We start from the raw sequence: 23,467 nt of genomic DNA on the forward strand, positions 1-23,467 counted from the left end.
TGTGTTTAAATTTCATTGATTTCTATTTACTTAAACTAATGTTATTGTGCGAAAACCAAGAATAATGCTTATTTGGGCCCTTTTTTGGCCCCTAATTCCTAAACTGTTGAGACCAAAACTCCCAAAATCAATCCCAACCGTTCTTTTGTGGTCATAAACCTTGTGTCAAAATTTCATAGATTTCTATTAACTTAAACTAAAGTTATAGTGCGAAAACCAAGAAAATGCTTATTTGGGCCCTTTTTGGCCCCTAATTCCTAAAATGTTGGGACCAAAACTCCCAAAATCAATACCAACCTTCCTTTTGTGGTCATAAACCTTGTGTTAAAATTTCATAGATTTCCATTCACTTTTACTAAAGTTAGAGTGCGAAAACTAAAAGTATTCGGACGCCGGACGACGACGACGACGACGACGCCAACGTGATAGCAATATACGACGAAAATTTTTTCAAAATTTGCGGTCGTATAAAAAGTAATTTTTACTTGGCTAACTTACCCCTTTAAAAAAAAAGTCCAAGAGATTTAATGTAGTGAGAGAAAGAACAATTTCACAGCAGTTTTATAACAAAAGGTTCCAAATTTGTTAAAACATCTTCCCACAAATGTGGACAACTTCGTTAATATGCAAATCATGCAAGTCAAAATTTTATAAATAACTTTTTGTGACATACAATTTTTAAGGATACTTTATCCTTGTTGAACTCTTTAAAACTGTTCTGGCAGATACTTTATTCTTGTTAACGTAACGGTACCCAAATTGCACCGATTTAGCAAAAATAGTAGCTGACATCTTAAAAGATTTCCTAGAGACTAAACAATTTGTATTTTTATGATTTGATACTATGTACATCTGCCAAAATATGTAAAAATATTCAGATATGCACAAAACGTTCACAGTATTTATCAATAGATCCCCACTTACAAGTATTTCTGACAGGTAAAGGAGCTGCCACTGGTGGATGATGTTTGGCCGTTTCATTCAATGATAAATGTCTAGTGGCTTTAATTTTGGGATTTTCCTTCATATTATGTATTAACACATTTGACCTAGTTCTACGCTTTCTCAGTTTGTGTTTAGAGTTGTGTGACCTCAATGTCTGTATTGACCTTTCCTTTTCACATTCTTGTTTCAGATGCAAATCCATGAATTTAAAGAAATCTTTAACACCTTCATATCCATTCTTCTCTATCATATCTGGAAAAACAACCAACATATTGTACCATCAATCTATTCTTTATAAAATATAAAAAAAGAAGAGTGGCATGATAATAATACAACAAGAGACCAAATGACACAGAAATTAACTATAGGTCACTGTACAGCCTTCAACAATGAGCGAAGCCCATACCTCATAGTCTGCTCTAAAATAACAAATGTACAAACAAGATTTGCTAGTTTGCCGCTTTCATTTTTGCTAAGATTGACTATGGCGTTTACATTTAAAACTGAATTTTGCACGGTATAAGAACATCTATTCTCGGTCTTTTCCTCAGTAAAAGATCACTGATTCTCATTTATGAGAGCATTAAAAATTAAAATTCCTGAAACAAATTTAAACAAAACTAAAAGTTGTTGTGGTAATCTTGAACCTTCATATCATCCCTCAAATACAATTATTCTGGTATTTGTTTGGCTAATTTTTTTTTAATTAAATTTTTTGTTGAATGCAGTCTCCATTTTTTCCTAGAACAAAAGAACCTAAAGTGATCAAGCTCTCAAATTTATATACCCTCCCTCCATACATTTTCCGTTTTGAAATCAAATTTAAATAGATACATACTTTTTACAATGCCCCATACACTTTTCTTGTAGCGTATCTCTGTAGTGACTTTTAATCTTGATCTGTTTTTTAATACCCTGGTTAAACAATATCTATTCACAACCTGAAATATGATATAGAAATATAAAGGCATGCTCTTTTTGTTAGTATATATCTCACCCTGATTTTAAACACATTGACAAAGGAGTAGGTCCAGTAAGACCCCTTTTTAGCCCCAAAATATAGCAGTTTTACAAAGTTGTTAAAATGTAAACTTTTAGATAATTATTGGACAGTAGAATGCTTCTGTTACATAAATATAGGTTGTTTTTGACAATACAATGCACATATATCGGGTACTAGCACCATAAAGTCATGCTAAATTACTGAAATCTTCACATTTCTAGCATTTTAGTTAAATTTTAGACAGTTTTCGTGTAAAACGAAAGTGGCCGCATTTGTGTTCATCCTTAATATTGAAATGTAAGTTGTATTTTATGAAAATACATAATATATATTAAGGTTGAGGATGAACATGGATGCGACGACTTTCATTTTTGACAAAAACCATCTGAAAAGTGACGTTTTTCTGCATATTTGGTAGATTTTTCATATTTGAGCTTAAATCGGATCATTTTTAATGACTGAATCAGTTCAAATCTTTCATATAGACTAATTGATTCAAAAGAAATAGACACTTAAGTGTTAAAAAAGTAGTCAAAATCTTTCGTCAGATGAACCTGAAATTTGAGGCCAAAATCAGTCCTTACCGGACCTACTCCTTTCTATGGTTAAGTATACATCTATCCCTTATAACAACATTGTAGTAAGGTTTTTCATGTAAATTAAGACCTGAATTATATAACAAACTATTATTTTATTTTATGTCGTGTTTGTTTTTTGGAAAAATATTTGATTAGATATTAACTAAATGAGGTGACAGTTTTAACAAAACTCTGTGAAACTGGAAATTTTGGCAGACTTGGTCTACTATGAATGTTTCCTGACAAAGGCAATAAAGTCACCAATAGTTCAAGTCATAATGGATATGTTGATGAAACTATTGCTAAATAACAAAGAAACACAGTTACATAAACTTTCAGCTCTCAAGGTCAAAATAAAGTTGAAAAAGAGACTGAAATGACTATTTTTCAGCAGGTGTTGGTTTATCCCTACGTGTTTCTGGTTTCTGTTACCAGTTTTTTTTTTTATTTATTGTAGTTTTCAAGAATAGCCAAGAATGCAAAAGCTTGGTAAATATTGCCATTCATAGGCAATAACTCCTTGAATTAGTTAGTTGACAATTTTGGAGATGATGATTTATCTATAGGTCTTTGCATTTTGTTAAACGATACTGTTGATCTGATATGAATAAGAGTCCTGCTTTGAGTTAGATCAACATGCTTAGTCAGATTTTTAATGTGGCATTTTAAAAGGTAACAAACAGTCTGCATGAAAAAAATGTCACTTAAGGATGTACTTGGGTGAGGTTAGGTAAAAATTAAGAAATTAAGAAATTAAAATTGATACTATAAGCTGGTAGAGCATCAATTAAGGATATAAATAAACTAAAAATTTTGATAGGTCATGGACCTCCTTTTCGAGATATTTGAGATTTAAAATATGGCGGGAAAAGGCTGACTCGAACTTTTACCTTATATTTGCATTGGTATCATTTGGGTCTCAAAACAAAAGAAAGAAAATCAAGAATCTTCTAAAATTTTGGTAAATGACCTTTCATAAGCTATTAAGTCTTATATGAAAAAATAAATGAGTGTTATGGGGCAAAATATTTTACATTGTATTGTATGGAAAAACACCAAGGAGTCCGAACATTTGACACAAATTCCAAAACCTTACCTTAGTACATCCTTAACCTGGAAACATTATTCGTACTTTGAGCTGACTAGTATTGCTCTGAGTCCTTAGCTGATATGTAAATACTTATTTTCAAGTCTTTGGTTTGACCCAGTGACCTCCCATACTTAAGAAAACCTTGCTATCCTGAGATCAACAAGGTAGTAAAAGTGTGGAAACTATTGCTTAAGGTAGATAGGGTGTCTTCCTCCATTTTGGATTTTGAAATACTAGAAAACAAGGTCTAGATCTTTGATGAAATGTGCAAATTTTTATAGTAGTAGGTAATTCATGTGTCAGAATTTTCATTATAATAAAGAAAATGCAATGTTTTATCATATTTATGATTGTATTTTACCAAAATAAGATTTCTTTTGTTTGCTTCATTTTTTTCCCACTTTGTCAAATAAGGGGAGGCAACTCAAATGCAAGGGCAGATAATTCAGATAGTGTTACTTTTACAATAGAATGTGTTAGGAATTTACACATTTTTACACGTAGCAAGAAAACGAGTCCGGTGACCCCATTTTTTCTTTTTCTTATCTGAAAGCATAATATTGGAGCTATCTTCTCAAATTTTATCTCAAAATTCTATGGTGTGATTTGCGTTTTATGGCGGAAAATGGGTTTTCCATGCATAATCTATACAAAATCTTGACAATTTTGCACAACCTGTTGTGTGAAAATAAGTCCGGTGACCCATTCTTTTTATTAATGTTTTTAAACAAGCAGGATATGAACTACATTTTGGCAAATTATTAAAAGATTCTATGGATTATAATTTAGACACCCCATCTACCTTAAATGATATAACTAATCAAACCTCTATGTAAATGTGTTTCATCATGTACTTCCACCATTAAATAAAAGTTCATTTAAAGAAAAGATACAAGATTTTCATGTTTATTACCATAAATGTATCTCCATAGGGTATACCATTCATGCAGCATTCACAGTCAATAACATACAGGGAACCAGGCTTAGATTCCTTTAAACAGGTCTGTTTTTCTGAAGTCTGTGAAGATTTAGGTCCTATTGAGTAGTTTAAAGATATTTTGTACCTCACCATTCGTAATCGTTGACCATCTTCCTCTTGCCAAGGAGGAAGGTTTATATCTGCAATAAATGGTTAAAATTGCATATTTAATTAATTTTATAAAAACATGAATAATTTATTATGGTTTTTATCTTTAAAATTAATAAAGACGATGTAGCAACATTGATTGTTATTAACTGTTTCAAAATATAAATTAGGAACACATATTACATCATAGTAGTATTTACACCAAATCTTTTTTTGGATTTCAGCCATAGGTTTCTGAATTATCCTTCTCAACTGCACAGTAGACATTTCACTTTTGTAATCATTAAATGAAGTCTTAAATAAAGTTGCAATAAACCTGAAATTGTTCCAAACATCTTTCTATATTCAATTACTTTATTTTTTTAATGAAACAATGAACAAATTCTGATGCAATGCTTAATTTGAAGCAAGTCTGAATCTTCAAACTTCCTTCCATAAACATATGCACATCAAGAAAATCAATAAATCATTTCTACATCTTTTTGAGCTTTAAAAAATTACATTCCAGACTTTTTTTAAAGCCATCAGAAAGCATATACTGGAACTATATATCTGCACTAAGTTTATGGTTAAAATTTTACCATATGATCTCCTGGCTTCATGAACACTGGTCATAAAAGCTGTATCTGTAAATATCATCTGGAACATTTTATCTACTGACACTGGGTATACATCATTATGGCTGACCTTTCCTACATGCTGATGTAGAGAGGTACAAGTTATCTCCCCTGAAATAAAGTATATTACAATTAAAGATAAATGTTGGCTGATCTTTCCTACATGCTGATGACGAAATGTACAAGTTATCTCCCCTAAAATATAGAAAATTACAATTTAAGACAAAATGCAAATTTTTTGCATTTCAATGTTATTTGGGAATAATTAAATTTTGGATGTAACATGTCTTCCAATTGGCTGACAGTGTTTTGTGACCATGACGTCACTAACGTTTTTTCATGATTTATGCTAGTTTAATACGGAATTTAAAATCAAATTATAAGGAATGACTGTAATATTTTTTCTCTGTCTATTCAAAATAACATCAGAAATGTGGTGCACACTTTAAAATAACTCGCTACATGGGTTATTCAGTGTGCACCACATTTTTTATATTATTTCTTCATAGACAGATAAATATCACAGTCATTCCTTATGTAATTAATTCAATTCTACCTTAATTTTATTCCAATTCTCAAGTGGTTTCTTCTGTTCCTTCAAATGTCATAAACTAACAATCTGAATGACACAAATGTATCTCTGCTCATGATTGAATCAAAGAAGTATAACTTTCAAAACTAGATAGTTTTTATAAAGAATTTCTATTAAATGTTTTGGAATTGCCCATTTCTATTTATAGCCTACCTTCACTTTCTTCAGTTTCATCACTAACATCCGTTGGGACTTCCTCATCCTCTTTTTTATCAATTGCTTTATGGTACATGTCAGCTATCAATGAATCTTCCTCCTTTGCAGGAGGAATAAGTGCAACATCCTCTGTAACTTCTTTCTGAAATAAATATAAATATTTTAAGCCTCGTTGCAATTAATTCCTTTCAGTATGTTTTTCTATCCAATGTTGAAAATAATTTTTATTTAGAAAATGGTTATCTACAAAAATTTATTTTAAAAATGAAATACTTCAGACATACTACAGTGAAACCTGTCCAATACAACACACTAAGGGACCAGTGAATTGTGTCTGATTGTACAGGGTGTTGGAATACTCATGTTTCACTTTTGAACACTCTTGCAGAATAATAGGTGTATTTCTGGTTATAAAATTCATTCTTTTCTAAAATATCTGACACTTGCAACTCAGATCCCATACTTCTCGTCAAGTTGTTTTTGAGTTAATTTTAGAATTTTATTATAGTCTTCAATAAAGTTTGTCTAAACTTAAATCCGTTCTAGTCCATTTTGGTGAAGGCGATGCAGAGTCATTCCCTCTCTTTGTTTGTTGTAGCCATGTTGTTTAATTCTTGAATGATTTTGACAAAGAAACTGAAAAAAACTAGCGTTAGAAATTTTATTTTTCATTAACTTACCTGTTACCCTTAACAAGCCTCAACTCACCTTCCAATCTATAAATTCAAATTTACCAAACCAGGTCAATTTGTTTGACAGTTCAGTGATTTTAATTTATTGATTAGCAGATCAAAAGGTCAGATTAGACAGGATTAATTAGGTATAACTAATAACATTGGGACTCAAAAACAGTGTTGGATTACGGAAGTGAAAGGTTTCGGATTCCACAAGTTTTTTTAAACAAAGATTGCTATAGACATTTTTCAGGACCAGAATATTTTGTCCGATGTGTCACTAGTTGTTGGAATACTCAGGTGTCGGATTAAGCAAGTTGCACTGTATATCCAATTTTAATGATTGTTAAATTGTATCATATACAGTAGTGTTAAAATTATGTGAGAGGTTTAGTTTCCTTGATTTAACCCCTTAAAAAGTATTGACCATTGTAAAACCAATATAACAAATATTGAAGAAAAAAATTGTTTCTTTTAAATATAAAAATATTTTCTCTACAAATCTATTAAACATGGGAACTTTACTTCTTATTTTTAAAATGTTTTTTGTTTAATTTTGTTTATTCATTTGAAGATATATGTATAACTATTATTTTTAAAGCATGATAATCAATCTTAGTTTAAAAAAATTTGAATTCTTGGGAAATGGTGATAACTCAACAAAGAAAAAAGTTAAAATCGTGAAAATTGAACTTGACCTTCCTTTAGTCACAGAAAACAACATATCTAAGGCCATAGTTATTATATTTTTAGTTTTACGAAATTTTTTGACAAAACCAATGGGTAGGAGGACGAAAAAAAAAAAAAAAAAAAAAACTGCTGCTGCTGATTTTTTTTTTTAATACCAACTGTCAATATCAAAAATTTTTTTTTTTTATTTCACCAGGAGATTTTCTACTAGTGTAACAACTATTTTTTTTTCTTGACAAGGTTTGAATTGAAAATCAATGTGCAACAACTTACTAAATCACCAAGAGCATAAATTTAGATTCTTTCATGCAGTTATGAACTAAAAATTATTTTTTTTTGCATGAAAAACACTGGGTCGGAGGAGAAAAAAAAATAAAAATCAACATTTTTGATTTTATTTTTTTTCCTATTTGGCAAAAATTAGGGTAGGAGGGTTCGTAAAACTAAAAATAAAAAAACTACGGCCTAAATTTGAAACAATTTCATCAAGGCATTTTCATGTAAATGAAAGCACATGTACTGTTTGACAGTCACCTGCCTGACCACCTGCCCATCCCCCTTTAAAATCTGCTTCAACGATAACAGATCCAGTGATTAATCCTTTTTTCATTTTTAAAAATAACAGCTATATAAAAATGTTATGATCAAGGTAAAATCAAATAATATATAAACTTTAAATCTAAAGCACAAAATCTAACCTCTATTTTATCTTCGCATTCCTCCTCCTCCTCTTCCTCATCTTGTTCCTCCAATCCATTATAGGGAGGTACATAATCATCATCACTAGAGGTTAGACCTAATTCTTCACCATAACTCATATGCACCCACTGCCACATTTCAGGTGGAGTCATCGGCTGAAGTATAAACATGTCAAATATAACTACAAGCAAAATATTAACTTGGTTTTATGTTTTATCAATAGTTAATATTTCATGACACCAGCTAATTCCTATTCCAAGTTCCCACACTAACCGTTGCTACAACTGATTCTATTTACAATGCAGTTGATATAAGATAATGTAAAAATGCATTTTACAGTTCACTTATGTTTACCTTTATATATAGTATTTCGTAACATTTGAGAAAATATATATTCCCAAACAAAACTGAATAAAAATATCCACTGATGATCATTTTAATATCTCTTCAAATGCTATTAAAAGTGTCTTGAAAGAATTTGAGATCAGTGCCATGGTGTGTGATTTTGTTAACATTTTTGTTAGGGTGATTTTGTATAAAAAATGTTCAGATGGTGTGTAATTTGGCTTAAAATTTTAGGCAATATAGGAAAGCTGTACTGACATAAGAGGTCTCTAAACACATAAGCTCCAAATAGAGCTTTCGTTAGTAGAAGTCATATTAATTATGTGTATCAGGGGGGGGAATGTAAAAGCATAAAAATATAGTAGATATGCCAATACACATAATTAACAGTGCCTACGAAACATCACCAGGCACTGCTAATTATGTGTATTGGCATATCTACTATATTTTTGGCTTAAAATTAGTTTGTTCATATTGTGTAAAAAATATGCTCCATTTTTTCGATTTGTTTTTTTGTAAAATGGCTAATTAATTTTTACCTATGCTGTTGCAAGACATGTCAAAGTTTGCTCAAAATAATTTGTTATGAACTTTTATGACACAAGGTTATTTTATATTTTGATTAAATTTCGAAGTAATTAGTGTTCATTGTTGGTATTTACAGCACTATTAACATGTCAAGTCACTTTTTTTTTCTTCAAATACTGAATGCTATTTTCATATTAAAAATTATTGTTTACTTATTGATTTTTTATCATCATTCATCAAATTGTTGTTATCTTTAATTAAATTAAAATTATGAATTCCTTGGTTTTTAGCCATGCCTATCAGATTATTAATTCTAACTATATACCCCTTGTCCCTTACTTCATGTACATATGAATTAGCTCCCCTTTATGTTACAGCGATCTTGGCGTTTGTGACATCAGATCTGACTTGAATTCTGATACATGTATAGTTATCAGTCAAGGGTCTAACTTAAATAAGTTATAAGGGAAAATAAGATACATGTTGTTATTGTGAGCTAAATTATCAAAAAACTGTGATAACATATGTATGTTACATGTTTCAAAGGGAAAATATACAACCTTTATCATGTTTATTGTGTTAAATTTTTCTCAAGTTCTATTGATATTATTATTTTCTTTATGTATACTTATCTTTGCAAAGATATACCAGCTCATAGTTTACCAATCATGCATAGTACACCTATGTTATTACAGAAAATATATTCCTGCAATAACCAAAGGGTGTTATTACAGCTTCTCTATATCTCTTTAGAGGCTTTGCTCTGTCATGCATAACAATGTATTTCAATTCATTGTAAGAAATGATGATCAGAGCTTGTAATGAGGCACTGCACAAGATTCCAAGTGTCTCATTTACTCTCATATAGTAAGTTACATGCTTGTAATAACTAAGCCTTGTTATTACAGCTTAGTTTGCCCTTAAAGGCCTTGTCTCATTGATTTACCATGGTTGATCAAAATTGTATTAATGGAATTAGAAAAGTAGTTATCAAGGTAATATTAAGCTACTGCACAAAGTTTTAAGAATTCCCAAGTGCCCAAAAAAGATAAAATATATTTAAATGATAGCAAACATATGTTATACAGATTAAGGAAAAAAGAATAGACAACTCATGAAAGTTTCTGTAATAACACATGCATGTTATTTTTCTCTGATAACTTATTTAAGTTAGACCGTTGACTGGTTATTCTCTTTTAAATATAAGTAATTTCAAATCTTGTACAATATACTACCTGTACTATTTTTAAATGGATTTGGATTAGAATCTATTGAACCACTTTGAAACAAGCTGGTATTAAAAAATAATTATGTTATATTTTTAGACAGTGTTCAGACTATAGCTATTTCATATTGCTTCATTTTTCTACCGATAATTGCATGAATTGTTCATAAACTTTTAATATACCTGATCTAATAAGGCATTTTGCCAAATTCTGAATAGCATAAGATATGTTTTATCTCTAGCTCCGAAAGAGGTGAAGAAGTATTTGTCTTTATTTGTTGTAACCTGTATAGCGTTGGGTATCACTCTGGCCGTCTTCTCCTTCGTTACAGCTGATATCTCTTTGGCTGTGATTGTTAACTGAAATATACAGCAAATAATTAACATTAATGAATTACCAACAATATTCATTTTGCCATTAGGCCCACATTAACATTTATTTATGGTCATTAGATATATCATGTATATAGACAATAACTGTCTACATGGTCTAGTGACTTTAAATATCAGCTGTATTTGTACGACCCTCATAAACAAATGTTATGCAAGCTTCAGCAACTGATTGTCTTTATCCTGCATTAATTTTGTACATTGTTTTTTCTTTGAAAGACAGAAAAACTCACATTAACTGCATAAATTTTCGATTTTATAGGCTGGCATAGTAATATAAAAAGGAATACTGTAAATTCAGAAATTATTGCGAGGTTTTTATTATTGTGAAAAATGCGACAGAGTTGTTAACGCAATAATTTAATCTCGCATTTTGAAATATGTTATAGGAATTAAACAGGATTTTTTCTCAAAATCATAAAAATTTAAATCGCATTTAAGTCTAAAATGAAAAAATTGCCATTATAAATGAACGTAATATAATTCCTGAATTTACATGTACAGACTACAGTACAAAATCATCTGATGACTGGTTACTCGAAAAGAAACTAGTATAGTCAACAATAATACATCGCATACGTTAGTAATTAGTTACATTTGTATTATAACATAACAACTAATTTCAACAGTAAAACAAAATATCAAAACATTGTCCAATTTAAGACACAAGTGTTTGATTTGTCCTACCCTTCAGAGTTTGAACTGTCAGTGCATTCACCTATTATTGACATTGATGCATGGTTAATTTTGTTTGTCACACATTCAAATTTTGAAACTTTTAATTGGTGCCAAAGAAAAGGAATTAATCCTGCTGTTCATGTTGGTCTATGAGTAGAAAGTGGATTGGAGACTGATATATTCACAGACAGAGCAATATGTAATTGTAATGCAATTGTAATAAACATTCTGAGGTCACTAAAGTTTAAACAACTGTAATGCAAAAATATAAGTCAGCAGAGTTTTTTTATATTTACTCAAGATCTCAATTTTTTTCTGTTCTTTGATTGTACTTACAACTGTTTCCCACCGAAATATGTTAGCGTAAAAACAGATCCAGTTCTGTGTAATATACATTCTGCCATGTACTAAGATATCTCTCTGTAAAGCACAGGAATAATCTGAAATAAAATGAAAAATGTTTTATTTTAAAAACATGTTAAATAATAACATGTTCTTCATATTAGAAAGATAAATGTATCAAATGCAAATGTAACAGACAACTGATCATATATGCATTTTACATTTGAATATTCTTTAGTAGTCATTTAGTATTAAGGGGAGATAATTCAATTTAATCAATGTTCAAGTGGCTATTTCAAATGCATTATAAATGTTATATGTCCTGATACTTATTTTAAGTATGAAATATATGTAAAAAATTATGTCATTTATCTGGATGGCCCTTAACTATAGTTAAATATCCATTGTGTTAAATTACAAAATGTATGAAAGAATAATTTTTTTTTAGAGAAATTGGCAAAACATTTATATTTCGAAATACATTCCATTGGTTTAGCAGTTGAAAAAAATAAATACCAGCATAATTGCATTTCAGGTAATTTGCATAACTGTATTATTTTGACATCTATTAGTGTTGAGAAAGTATCATCTGGATGAATTTGATTTCTTCCATCATTTAAGGTGGTACCCAACACTTTCACTAAAATTAATTTGGCTTGTTTAATTTTCATAAAATGTTGTCAAAGTATTTACTTTGAGACTTTAATAAAAATATAAAAATTTAAAATTTTTTGAACCAACCGTTTTGTCAGAAAAAATACACTGGTTATATAGCAATTTGACAAACACCAATTTTGATCATTGAGAAGCTTAATATTCCTTTTACTACACAACGTAATTAAAACGTTCAGCTGACTTTAGAGAGTTATCTCCCTGTTGTGTTAGGTACCACCTTAATGGGGCCTTGTGAAGAGTTGTCTCATTGGCAATCATATCACATCATGTACATCTTCATTTTTGTACAGTTTGTGTCTGCTTCTAGTCTATCGAGTTCCAACCCAGCCTCAAACCCCAACCAATTCCATTAATTTTGATTGTATTCTTGTATTTTTCTTGCTCTAGAAAAATGACTTTTGCATTTGTTTTGGTTGCTGATAGTTTTGTGTTGACTTATTATTTTTTTCAGGCAATTTTTGCATTTTTATTTCTATAAACATGACTGAAGGTTTGCACAACATAACAATATTATTCTTTAACAGAAAAGTGGTTTCTCAAGCTTTTCATTTTGACTTAAAATTGGGAATTTTTAAAATTTCATCTATTAATATCATGAATATATATACAAACTGTTTTATGAACTTTTCAAATCCTGATCATCAACATGTATTTGCCAATATCATTGAAAATATTCTTAAAATACCTGCAGAAGCTTTCATATATATCTACAGATTATAAACAGTTTATGTATGCACATTTTATCTCATCAATGACATAATATCTAGCAGTTATTCACTTATAACTTACCAACTATCAGTCTTTCGTCATTTGGGAGATCTTTGAAAAACTTCCTAAAATCTTCACTTCTTGACTTGTATGTTGGACTAAACATCTGAAACATATTGAAACGAATATAACATGTATATAAGTACATGAAGTAAAGATATATTGATTAGAATATCAAATTTCTTTTTTTTAAATGTATATAATCCCAAGTGACAGCTAAATAATGTATCTGCATGCATGAATTTTAATGAACCTCTTTGTCAACTCAAACTGTCATGACTGTTCTAACAAGTAGATGTATTTGTTGAACTTCAAAATAGATCTTCCTTTAAGAAAACGATCTATTTTTTCACAATGATCAGTTTTATTAATAACAGGGTATCTGCACACATTAGCAAAAGTTTTTGGGTAGTAGCTATATATAGTTTAATTTAAAATTTCAAATGTAACATTATATCAATATTATCAATGATTATCCTTCTAAAATGTATAACACTAATTTCAATTTGAAACAAAGAGTATATAATTATGCTGAAAGGTCTTGCCAGCTTCATGAACTAATTATGATTGAAACTTATATTATATTACTACAGGTATCACACAACCTTATAATTAGTATTTCATGCAAATATGCCAAGGTCACTGATGTACCCTGTCAAACAGACAGACACCTACACCTTAAAATCATTCTTTAAAGTTATCATTGTTATATTAATTTATAATTATATGTATTCCTTATAGAATCTGAGAATTACTTACAACCTATTCATATTGTCATAAGGGATATAACAGCACATACATCTAGTATATATATATTGTACATGACTGATCAAAGTAAAAGAATGGAAAAGTCTTCCACCATGTCTACAGATAGTTGTATAACTATGTCTTACATCCTATATATATAAATTTAATCAGGGAAGACATTTAACTTACCGCTGAATACCATGGTGTACCTTTCTTCTTCTTCTCTGATTTCTTGGCTGATGTTGAGCTTGCTGCTTCATCCAGTGACTTTGAAGGGTCACTCAACCCACTTTTAACATCAGTTTTGGAATCAACTGTCAAATTGAGATCAAGAGATTTTTCCGAACACTTGTCAATAATATTTTCTAATGATTTTTCAAACGAATGCTCCCTAGAATGGTTGCGATTTAACTCAACACTGCTTCTACTTCCGGGTGAATCAGAAGATTTTTCTATCACAATTGACGACCTCTGATTACTACTTGTATTGGCCTTTAACCCTAGAGTTGAATTTCCAGATGACCTATCAGACTTTGACACTATTATATCACTTGCCCTTGAACCTGAGGCCAAACTAGCAGAGGAAGATCGTTCGGACCTCATGTTAGTTTCTGTATTTCCTGATCTTACACCAAGACTAGCAGATGATGATCTTTCGTTTCTTTTGAATGATGAGGTCCTCAAAACTACTTTTTCTTTAAGAAATTCATTTTCCTCAGATTTTATGACAGTGAGAAGGTCTGGGGCTGATTTTTCCCCATCACCACACGAAAATCTGGCAACTTCATGTTCTGTATATTCATTGGAAGAGGAATTCTTGGATGGACTTCCAGACTTCCTGTAAAATAAATTCTATAAACAAATTGTTATAACACAAGTATATGACAAGATTTAGTATAATACATGTAATACTTCACGTTAATATCTCAGATTTTTATTGGTTCATACAACATTGTACAAGGGTGAAAATTAACTCTATCCCTTATATAATGGTCACTTTTTTTTTTTTAAATCCAATAAAATATTATAAGTTTTTAATATACATGATATATGTCAGGGGGTATTTAACTTTCTTATAGTTGTTCATATTTGCAATGGAAAATAACATATACATGATACACGACATATATATCTATAATACTAAAATTACGAGGTCCAATTTGTCAGCCGTCATCACGTAAAAACGACGAATCAAAGAATTCAACTTTATATATAACTAATACAGTACAAAGGTGTCGATTAAAAATTACACCACTCCAAGCCCTTTTGTTTTCCACGTAATTAATATTGCCAATAATTAAGAAGTTCCGGGTCGAGTCCGATACCGATACCAATAGTATATTCACCTGTTACCTATTACCTTATCTGTACGTTCCGCATCTGACAGGCGCACCAACAAACGGTGTATTCAGGATTAATATGCTATATACACGGGTCATAATCACAGGGTTGACACTACTAAATTGTCAAATTGTTACCTATTGTAGTATTTTAATCAGTAAGACTTTCTAAGATAACAATACGAATACTAAAAATCTGAACTAAAAATAAGGCGCATAGGGACAGTTTTCAATTTGTAAGCGGGCATGACGTAAAACAGCAACTTTATTTATAACTAATAAAGGACAATGCTGTTGATTAAAAAATACTCCATTCCAGGCCCTTTGTTTTCCAAATAATTAATATTATTTGGAAATTGATAAGTTCCAGTTCGACGGGTTCAAACAGAAAGATTTGAAAGCAGAGAAAACTGTATATCTTATAATCGGCATGACTTTATCAGATGACAATACTAATACTAAAATAAGGCTTGCGCATATTTATATAATTTAATTCAGTCACGACCCGCGATATCACGGGTATGTTCTAGTATATTATATAGTTAACCATTAACATGATTAAAGACCCATCGAAACAACATCTGATAAACAAATTTAATAAAACTTTTAGATATTTGGATGATATTTTGGCTCACAATAATGACGACTTCAGTATGTATATTAAAGAAATTTATCCTGCTGAACTTACTTTAAATAAAGCTAATACTAACAATGACCACTGTCCTTTCCTCGATCTTGATATCTATATCACTAACGGAAAGCTGAATACTAAAATTTATGATAAAAGAGATGATTTTTCATTTCCTATCGTTAATTATCCATTTTTAGATGGTGACGTTCCCTTGTCACCATCTTACGGTGTTTATATATCTCAACTTGTACGATTTGCTCGTGTATGTAACAATGTTTTAGATTTTAACGAGAGAAATTTATGTATTACTGAAAAATTATTACATCAGGGTTTTCGATATCACAAACTAGTCAAAACATTTACTAAATTTTATCATCGGTATAAGGACATCATTCGTAAATATAGCTCAACATGCAGACTTCTTATACGTTCAGGTATTTCACATCCAATTTTTTATGGAAATATTCTTTATAAAGCACAAAGGTGTCAGTATTCACCTCAAAAACTAACAAAACCTTTGAATAGACTTATTAAGAAGGGATATAGTTACGATACTATTGTCAGGTCATTAAAGATTGCATATTTTGGCGTTAATATTGATTCACTTATAGGGTCTTTGCATCAGAACTAAACACATTTATTCAAAAACCAGTTGTTGGCATGACACGGGTTATGTTCTTCTCATATATGTTATGATGGTATGATACTAAACCCCTAACGGGAATGATTGTGCCTGATGTTCATATGATGAAATCATAATCTTTCAGTCAGTTTAATTGAAGTCTGGAGCTGGCATGTCAGTTAACTGCTAGTAGTCTGTTGTTATTAATGTATTATTGTCATTTTGTTTATTTTCTTTGGTTACATCTTCTGACATCAGACTCGGACATCTCTTGGACTGAATTTTAATGTGCGTATTGTTATGCGTTTACTTTTCTACATTGGCTAGAGGTATAGGGGGAGGGTTGAGATCTCACAAACATGTTTAACCCCGCCGCATTTTTGCGCCTGTCCCAAGTCAGGAGCCTCTGGCCTTTGTTAGTCTTGTATTATTTTAATTTTAGTTTCTTGTGTACAATTTGGAAATTAGTATGGCGTGATCATTATCACTGAACTAGTATATATTTGTTTAGGGGCCAGCTACAAGACGACTCCGGGTGCGGGAATTTCTCACTACATTGAAGACCTGTTGGTGACCTTCTGCTGTTGTTTTTTTTATGGTCGGGTTGTTGTCTCTTTGGCACATTCCCCATTTCCATTCTCAATTTTATGTATTATAAAGATTTACAATATAAAACAAAAGCTATTAACATAATTGTATATAGATATAATCTGACCCAAAAAAAACTATTTAAATTTTTCTTTTATGAGAAAGCCTGAATAGCTATATAGTTTGAATTCAAATAAGCAGAACCACCTGCCCTAAGTTAAGTACAAAATATATATTACTAATGAAAATAATCTATGAATACTTTAAAATATATATACAACACTCGAAAGGTAGTTCAGGTAAAAATCAATTTATATTAAGTGCATGGGAAAAGTTAACAATTATAATAACGATACCAATGTGATTCTTTCAGAAATATCTCTATGGAGAATAAAGAATGGAAACAGGGAATGAGTCAAAGAGACAACAACCTGACAAAGCCACAAATGGGTCTTCAATATGGAGGAAATCCTATATGAGACACAGTCTTCAGCTTGCCCCTTAACCATTATATATACTAGGTCAGAAAAAATGGAGCCATGTACACTAAACCCTGAAACTCATTAATCATGTTTATAAAAATTTTAAAACACACAAAACGCATAAGACGAGCAAACCCAAGAGGTTCCTGACATGGGACAGGCAAAAAGTGTGGCAGGTTTAAACATGATTAGTTAGATCTCAACCCTTCACATATACATGATATACATTTAGCCAGTATATGTGTATACAATGAGTTACGTTTTAACAGGGTTAGAAATTAGAATGTTAAATCTCAAAATCACCAGCATTGAAAATCACACTTATTTTTCATCTGAATCCCTTTATCATATTTATGTGTACTAGTACTGTATGCAGCAACCTTTAAATAGAAAGTCTCCATCTGACTTTACACTGAATAAAAAATATATCTACATAAGATAGTTCTGATTGTCATCATCTGATGGAGTGATGGAGATTCACTACTCATATAAAATCTAACGTTAGATTATTTCAACATAAGATTTCACTCACCCTGGAGAATCGCTACTCATGTCTGATCCAACCAGATTCATAGATTCTTGACTACCCTCAGATAAAGGTGTGGAGTCTCCCGATTTTTTCCTAAAATAAACAATAAAAATTCATGGTTAAATAGAAATCAATTATGTTTTTATGTTTTTATGTGATTTATGCAACACCAGTACAATTTGTTGTATTGATTATATATGACGACCTAGCAAATCTTATTATTTCATCAGACTTATCTATATAATCATCAATATTAGCTCATAATTTTTACATTTACAAAATTGATGCATATATAAGCAACATATTGACATACATGTAGAAAGTAGATCCATTTGGAAACTTTAAGTAGTGGAAGTGGTAACTTTTATAAAATGGGACAATTAGCCACCCTTTCACTTACATTTAATTCTAACCACCTGCTGTAGTAATTATATAATTACAGCAGATTTTTTGTCATTATGGTCATAATAAAAAAAAAACTATTACAAAAGTACATCATCATGATCATGTGCAGACTGCTACTGTTGTAAATTTTGAAATTATTGTGAGGTTTTTATTAATGCAAATAATACCACTGGGTAAATATCACAATTAAGAACACTCGCATTCTGAAATTTGATACCATTATTTAATTGTAATTTCAAACTACATCCAAACAGCAAGAAGCTGCATTGCAGGACTAAATAAGATTGATAATGGAAACAGGAAATGTGTCTAAGAGACAACAATCAGACCAACATGACCAAAGAGCAAAATACTCCTCAAGGTCACCAAATGGTCTTCAACACAACAAGAAAAAAACACCTCAAGGTCACCAAATGGTCTTCAAGACAACAAGAAAAAAACACCTCAAGGTCACCAAATGGTCTTCAACACAACAAGAAAAAAACACCTCAAGGTCACCAAATGGTCTTCAACACAACAAGAAAATCACACACTCTGAGGCTATACCTAACAAGTCATCATGCACATTATCAACTTCTAACAAATACAATACCATTCCTTGTCATAGAAGCCTTGAAAACTATGACTAAAGTTTTGATGAACTGACAACATGACTGACAGAGTGGAGCAGTTACTAGCCATTGGCTACCAGATAGTAAAAAGATGTGGTATGATTGCCAATGAAATAACTATCCATCAGTGACAAAGGACAAGTTAGGGTGTAGATAATATTATAACAAGAATGTGTTCAAAGTACACGGATGCCCCACTCGCACTATCCTTTTCCATGTACCATGGACCGTGAAATTGGGTAATAATCTAATTTGGTATTAAAATTAGAAAGATTATACTATAGGGAACATATGTACTAAGTTTCAAGTTGATTGGACTTCAATTTTATCAAAAACTACCTTGACCAAAACCTTTAACCTGAAACTCCCACTTTCATTTTCTATGTTAAGTGGACCGTGAAATTGGGGTCAAAAGTCTAATTTGGCTTCAAAATTAAAAAGATTATATCATAAGCAACAAGTTTACTAAGTTTCAAGTTGATTGGACTTCAGCTTCACCAAAAACTACCTTGACCAAAAACTTTAACCTGAAACTCCCACTTTCATTTTCTATGTTCAGTGGACCGTGAAATTGGGGTCAAAAGTCTAATTTGGCTTTAAAATTAGAAAGATCATATCATAAGCAACAAGTCTACTAAGTTTCAAGTTGATTGGACTTCAGCTTCATTAAAACTACCTTGACCAAAAACTTTAACCTGAACGGACGGACGCATGGATGAACGGAGCCACAGACCAGAAAACATAATGCCCCTCTACTATCGTAGGTGGGGCATAAAAATAAAAAGATGTCGTATGAGACAACATTACACCCTACACCAATTTATGTTGAAGTTATCAACTATAGGCCTAGGTCACTGTATCATGCCTTCAACAATGAGCTTATGGCATAGCAATCTATTAAAGCCCTGAAATGACAAATGTGAATCAATTTAAGCAAAATACAATTGGACTGATTTATGAACAAAACAAAACAATAAACAAATACATGTATGATGCACAGCAACAAACAACAACCACTGAAGTAAAAGCTCCTGACTTGGGACAGGTCCATACATGATGAGGTTAAACATGTATTTCAGTGCTGAACCCTCCCCTAACGGAAGACAGTGGTACAACAGCACAACACTAGAACAAACTGAACAACAAGTCTTTTCTGAGATAAAAAGGCTGTCCCACAACCAAGTGACTACATACTGGATTCATAATTTCATATTTTATTCCATAATGTACATGTATGCTCTGGTGACTGCAGACATTTAAAACTATTATAATATGTAACATGTGTTCTTCGTGTAATGTCAATAAATTCATTTAGATTAAATGCAATTTAATTTTCAATACAAAATAAGCTCAAAAGAGTTTCACATCTTAAAAATTATGCTTTATCATGTTTATATACATGATATACATATATTTCTTATGAAGAACACTTTTTTCTTTAAACTATGAAAAAATTATTTCAGATCTAATTTTAATAAAAATTTTACAGTTAAACTCATAAATGTTTGCAATTTATAATGATTATTACAAATTATTTGTTTGATGAGTCATTACTGAGAATACATATACATAACTAATAATAAAATAATTCCAATACAATGTTTCTAATTCTTTACACATGCTACACACATGCACCTAGGCTATGTATATTTTTTAAAGCACTAGCAGAAATTTATATCTGTGTTTAAATGTTTAATTCAAACCAATTTTTTAAAATTATTGCAAGTTAACTGCAGATATCTATGTGCATGATGTGTATTCAATGGAAGGATTTACTCAATATTTATTCAATCATTTCAATAAATGTGTTAAAAATGAAATAATTTAAATGCAATTTTCAAGATGTGAAACATTTTTGACCTGTGTCTGTCATCATGGTCATGACTGTGGAAGCCTAAAAACATAAATTAATTTCTATAAAAAAGTTTTTAAACAATAATGATAAATGAGAAAACATTTTTTAAGAAATTTGCAAATATATATGTCTATATCGACTTACTCAGTATATTCAATTAAGAACACTGAAACTCCTTTTTGACATGTGGTATAACAGAATAATTGTTTTTATATCAATCATGTTTATATTATATACATTGTAGCATGTACATGTATAGTTATTACAACAACTATAATACACATAATACATCATGGTTACGTAACATTGTTAATAGTCTTATTAAATGACCCCATACAACTAACCTGTATAAAATACATGTACAGGCATGGATGGATGTAAAAGCCACTTAAATTAAAGGCCTTTAATTCTACATGCATAGGAAAATATATAAATATGAAAATAAGGAGATTAACTTTGGTTTTCCTTGCATTTGTGGGTCAATTCAAGTCCTCAACAAAATTTGATGTAAGAAATCCATTCTTTATACCAGACACTTGTCTCTGAAAAAAACCATTACCTATATATATACTTTAATATATATAACACCATTATACTGAAGTACACATGAAGTGTATAGGTAAAAAAACTAGAGGCTCTAAAGAGCCTGTGTCGCTCACCTTGGTCTATGTGCATATTAAACAAAGGACACAAATGGATTCATGACAAAATTGTATTTTGGTGATGGTGATGTGTTTGAAGTTCTTACTTTACTGAACGATTTTGCTTCTTACAATTATATCTATAATGAACTTTGCCCATTAGTAACAGAGAACTATATTTGGTAAAAATTTACATAAATTTACCAAATTAATGAAAATTGTTAAAAATTGACTATAAAGGGCAATAACTCCTTAAGGGGTCAATTGACCATTTAGGTCATGTTGACTTATTTGTAGATCTTACTTTGCTGAACATTATTGCTGTTTACAGTTTATCGCTATCTATAATAGTATTCAAGATAACCAAAAACGGCAAAATTTCTTTAAAAATTACCAATTGGAGGGCAGCAACCCAACAACCAGTTGTCCAATTCATCAGAAAAATTCAGGGCAGATAGATATTGACTTGATTAACAATTAAACTTCTTGTCAGATTTGCTCTAGATGCTTTGGTTTCATAGTTATAAGCCAAAAACTGCATTTTACCCCTATGTTCTATTTTTAGCCGTGGCGGCCATCTTGGTTGAATGGCCAGGTCATCGGACACATTTTTCAAACTAGATACCCCAAAGATGATTGTGGCCTAGTAGTTTCAGTGGAGATTTTGTAAAAGATTACTTAGATTTATGAAAAATGGTTAAAGATTGACTATAAAGGGCAATAACTCCTAAAGGGGTCAACTGACCATTTTGGTCATGTTGACTTATTTGTAGATCTTCCTTTGCTGAACATTATTGCTGTTTACAATTCATCTCTATCTATAATAATATTCAAGATAATAACCAAAAACAGCAAAATTTCCTCAAAATTACCAATTCAGGGGCAGCAACCCAACCGATTGACCGATTCATCTGAAAATTTCAGGGCAGATAGATCTTGACCTGATAAACATTTTTATCCATGTCAGATTTCCTCAAAATGCTTTGGTTTTTGAGTTATAAGCCAAAAACTGCATTTTACCCCTATGTTCTATTTTTAGCGGTGGCGGCCATCTTAGTTGGTTGACCAGGTCACGCCACACATTTTTTAAACTAGATACCCCAAAGATGATTGTGGCCAAGTTTGGATTAATTTGGCCCAGTAGTTTCAGAGGAGAAGATTTTTGTAAAAGATTACTTTAATTTACGAAAAATGGTTAAAAATTGACTATAAAGGGCAATAACTCCTAAACAGGTCAACTGACCATTTTGGTCATGTTGACTTATTTGTAGATCTTACTTTGCTGAACATTATTGCTGTTTACAGTTTATCTCTATCTATAATAATATTCAAGATAATAACCAAAAACAGCAAAATTTCCTCAAAATTACCAATTCAGGGGCAGCAACCCAACAACCGATTGACCGATTCATCTGAAAATTTCAGGGCAGATAGATCTTGACCTGATAAACATTTTTATCCCACGTCAGATTTCCTCAAAATGCTTTGGTTTTTGAGTTATAAGCCAAAAACTGCATTTTACCCCTTTGTTCTATTTTTAGCCGTGGCGGCCATCTTGGTTGGTTGACCAGGTCATGCCACACATTTTTTAAACTAGATACCCCAATGATGATTGTGGCCAAGTTTGGTTTGATTTGGCCCAGTAGTTTCAGAGGAAAAGATTTTTGTAAAAGTTAACGACGACGGACGACGGACGACGGACGCCGGACGCCAAGTGATGAGAAAAGCTCACTTGGCCCTTCGGGCCAGGTGAGCTAAAAATCAGAGAAAAGTGCCTGTGCTTCATACCTCTAAATTCTACAGAAAGTAATTTCACAATTGTTGACAAAATGAATTTTACCATTATAAATCTAATTATGCCTTTTGATGTTAGAATTTAAACTGGGACAACAAAAGATTCCACCTTGTATCATTATAACATGTATAAGATTGAA

The 23,467-nt window shown here is 31.0% G+C and overlaps 1 protein-coding gene across 3 annotated transcripts in view; it reads right to left on the reverse strand.

The window, feature by feature from the left end:
• LOC139523448 (protein Aster-B-like) overlaps positions 1-23,467 on the reverse strand; it is a 42,436-nt gene that overhangs the window by 8,155 nt on the left and 10,814 nt on the right. For 2 of the 3 annotated variants that reach the window (XM_071317495.1, XM_071317496.1), the window contains exons 2-12: positions 18,025-18,114; positions 14,019-14,667; positions 13,104-13,188; positions 11,634-11,737; positions 10,413-10,589; positions 8,131-8,286; positions 6,066-6,210; positions 5,285-5,431; positions 4,530-4,735; positions 1,784-1,886; positions 925-1,197 (exon numbers count right to left, since the gene is read on the reverse strand). In XM_071317495.1, coding sequence (XP_071173596.1) covers positions 925-1,197; positions 1,784-1,886; positions 4,530-4,735; positions 5,285-5,431; positions 6,066-6,210; positions 8,131-8,286; positions 10,413-10,589; positions 11,634-11,737; positions 13,104-13,188; positions 14,019-14,667; positions 18,025-18,114 — 2,135 coding nt within the window. Of the gene's footprint in view, positions 1-924; positions 1,198-1,783; positions 1,887-4,529; positions 4,736-5,284; positions 5,432-6,065; positions 6,211-8,130; positions 8,287-10,412; positions 10,590-11,633; positions 11,738-13,103; positions 13,189-14,018; positions 14,668-18,024; positions 18,115-21,036; positions 21,133-23,467 lie in introns of those variants that run through there. The other variant, XM_071317498.1, reaches the window with a different exon arrangement.

Source organism: Mytilus edulis, chromosome 5 (genome assembly GCF_963676685.1).
Source record: "Mytilus edulis chromosome 5, xbMytEdul2.2, whole genome shotgun sequence".
NCBI classification, from domain to species: Eukaryota; Metazoa; Mollusca; class Bivalvia; order Mytilida; family Mytilidae; genus Mytilus; species Mytilus edulis.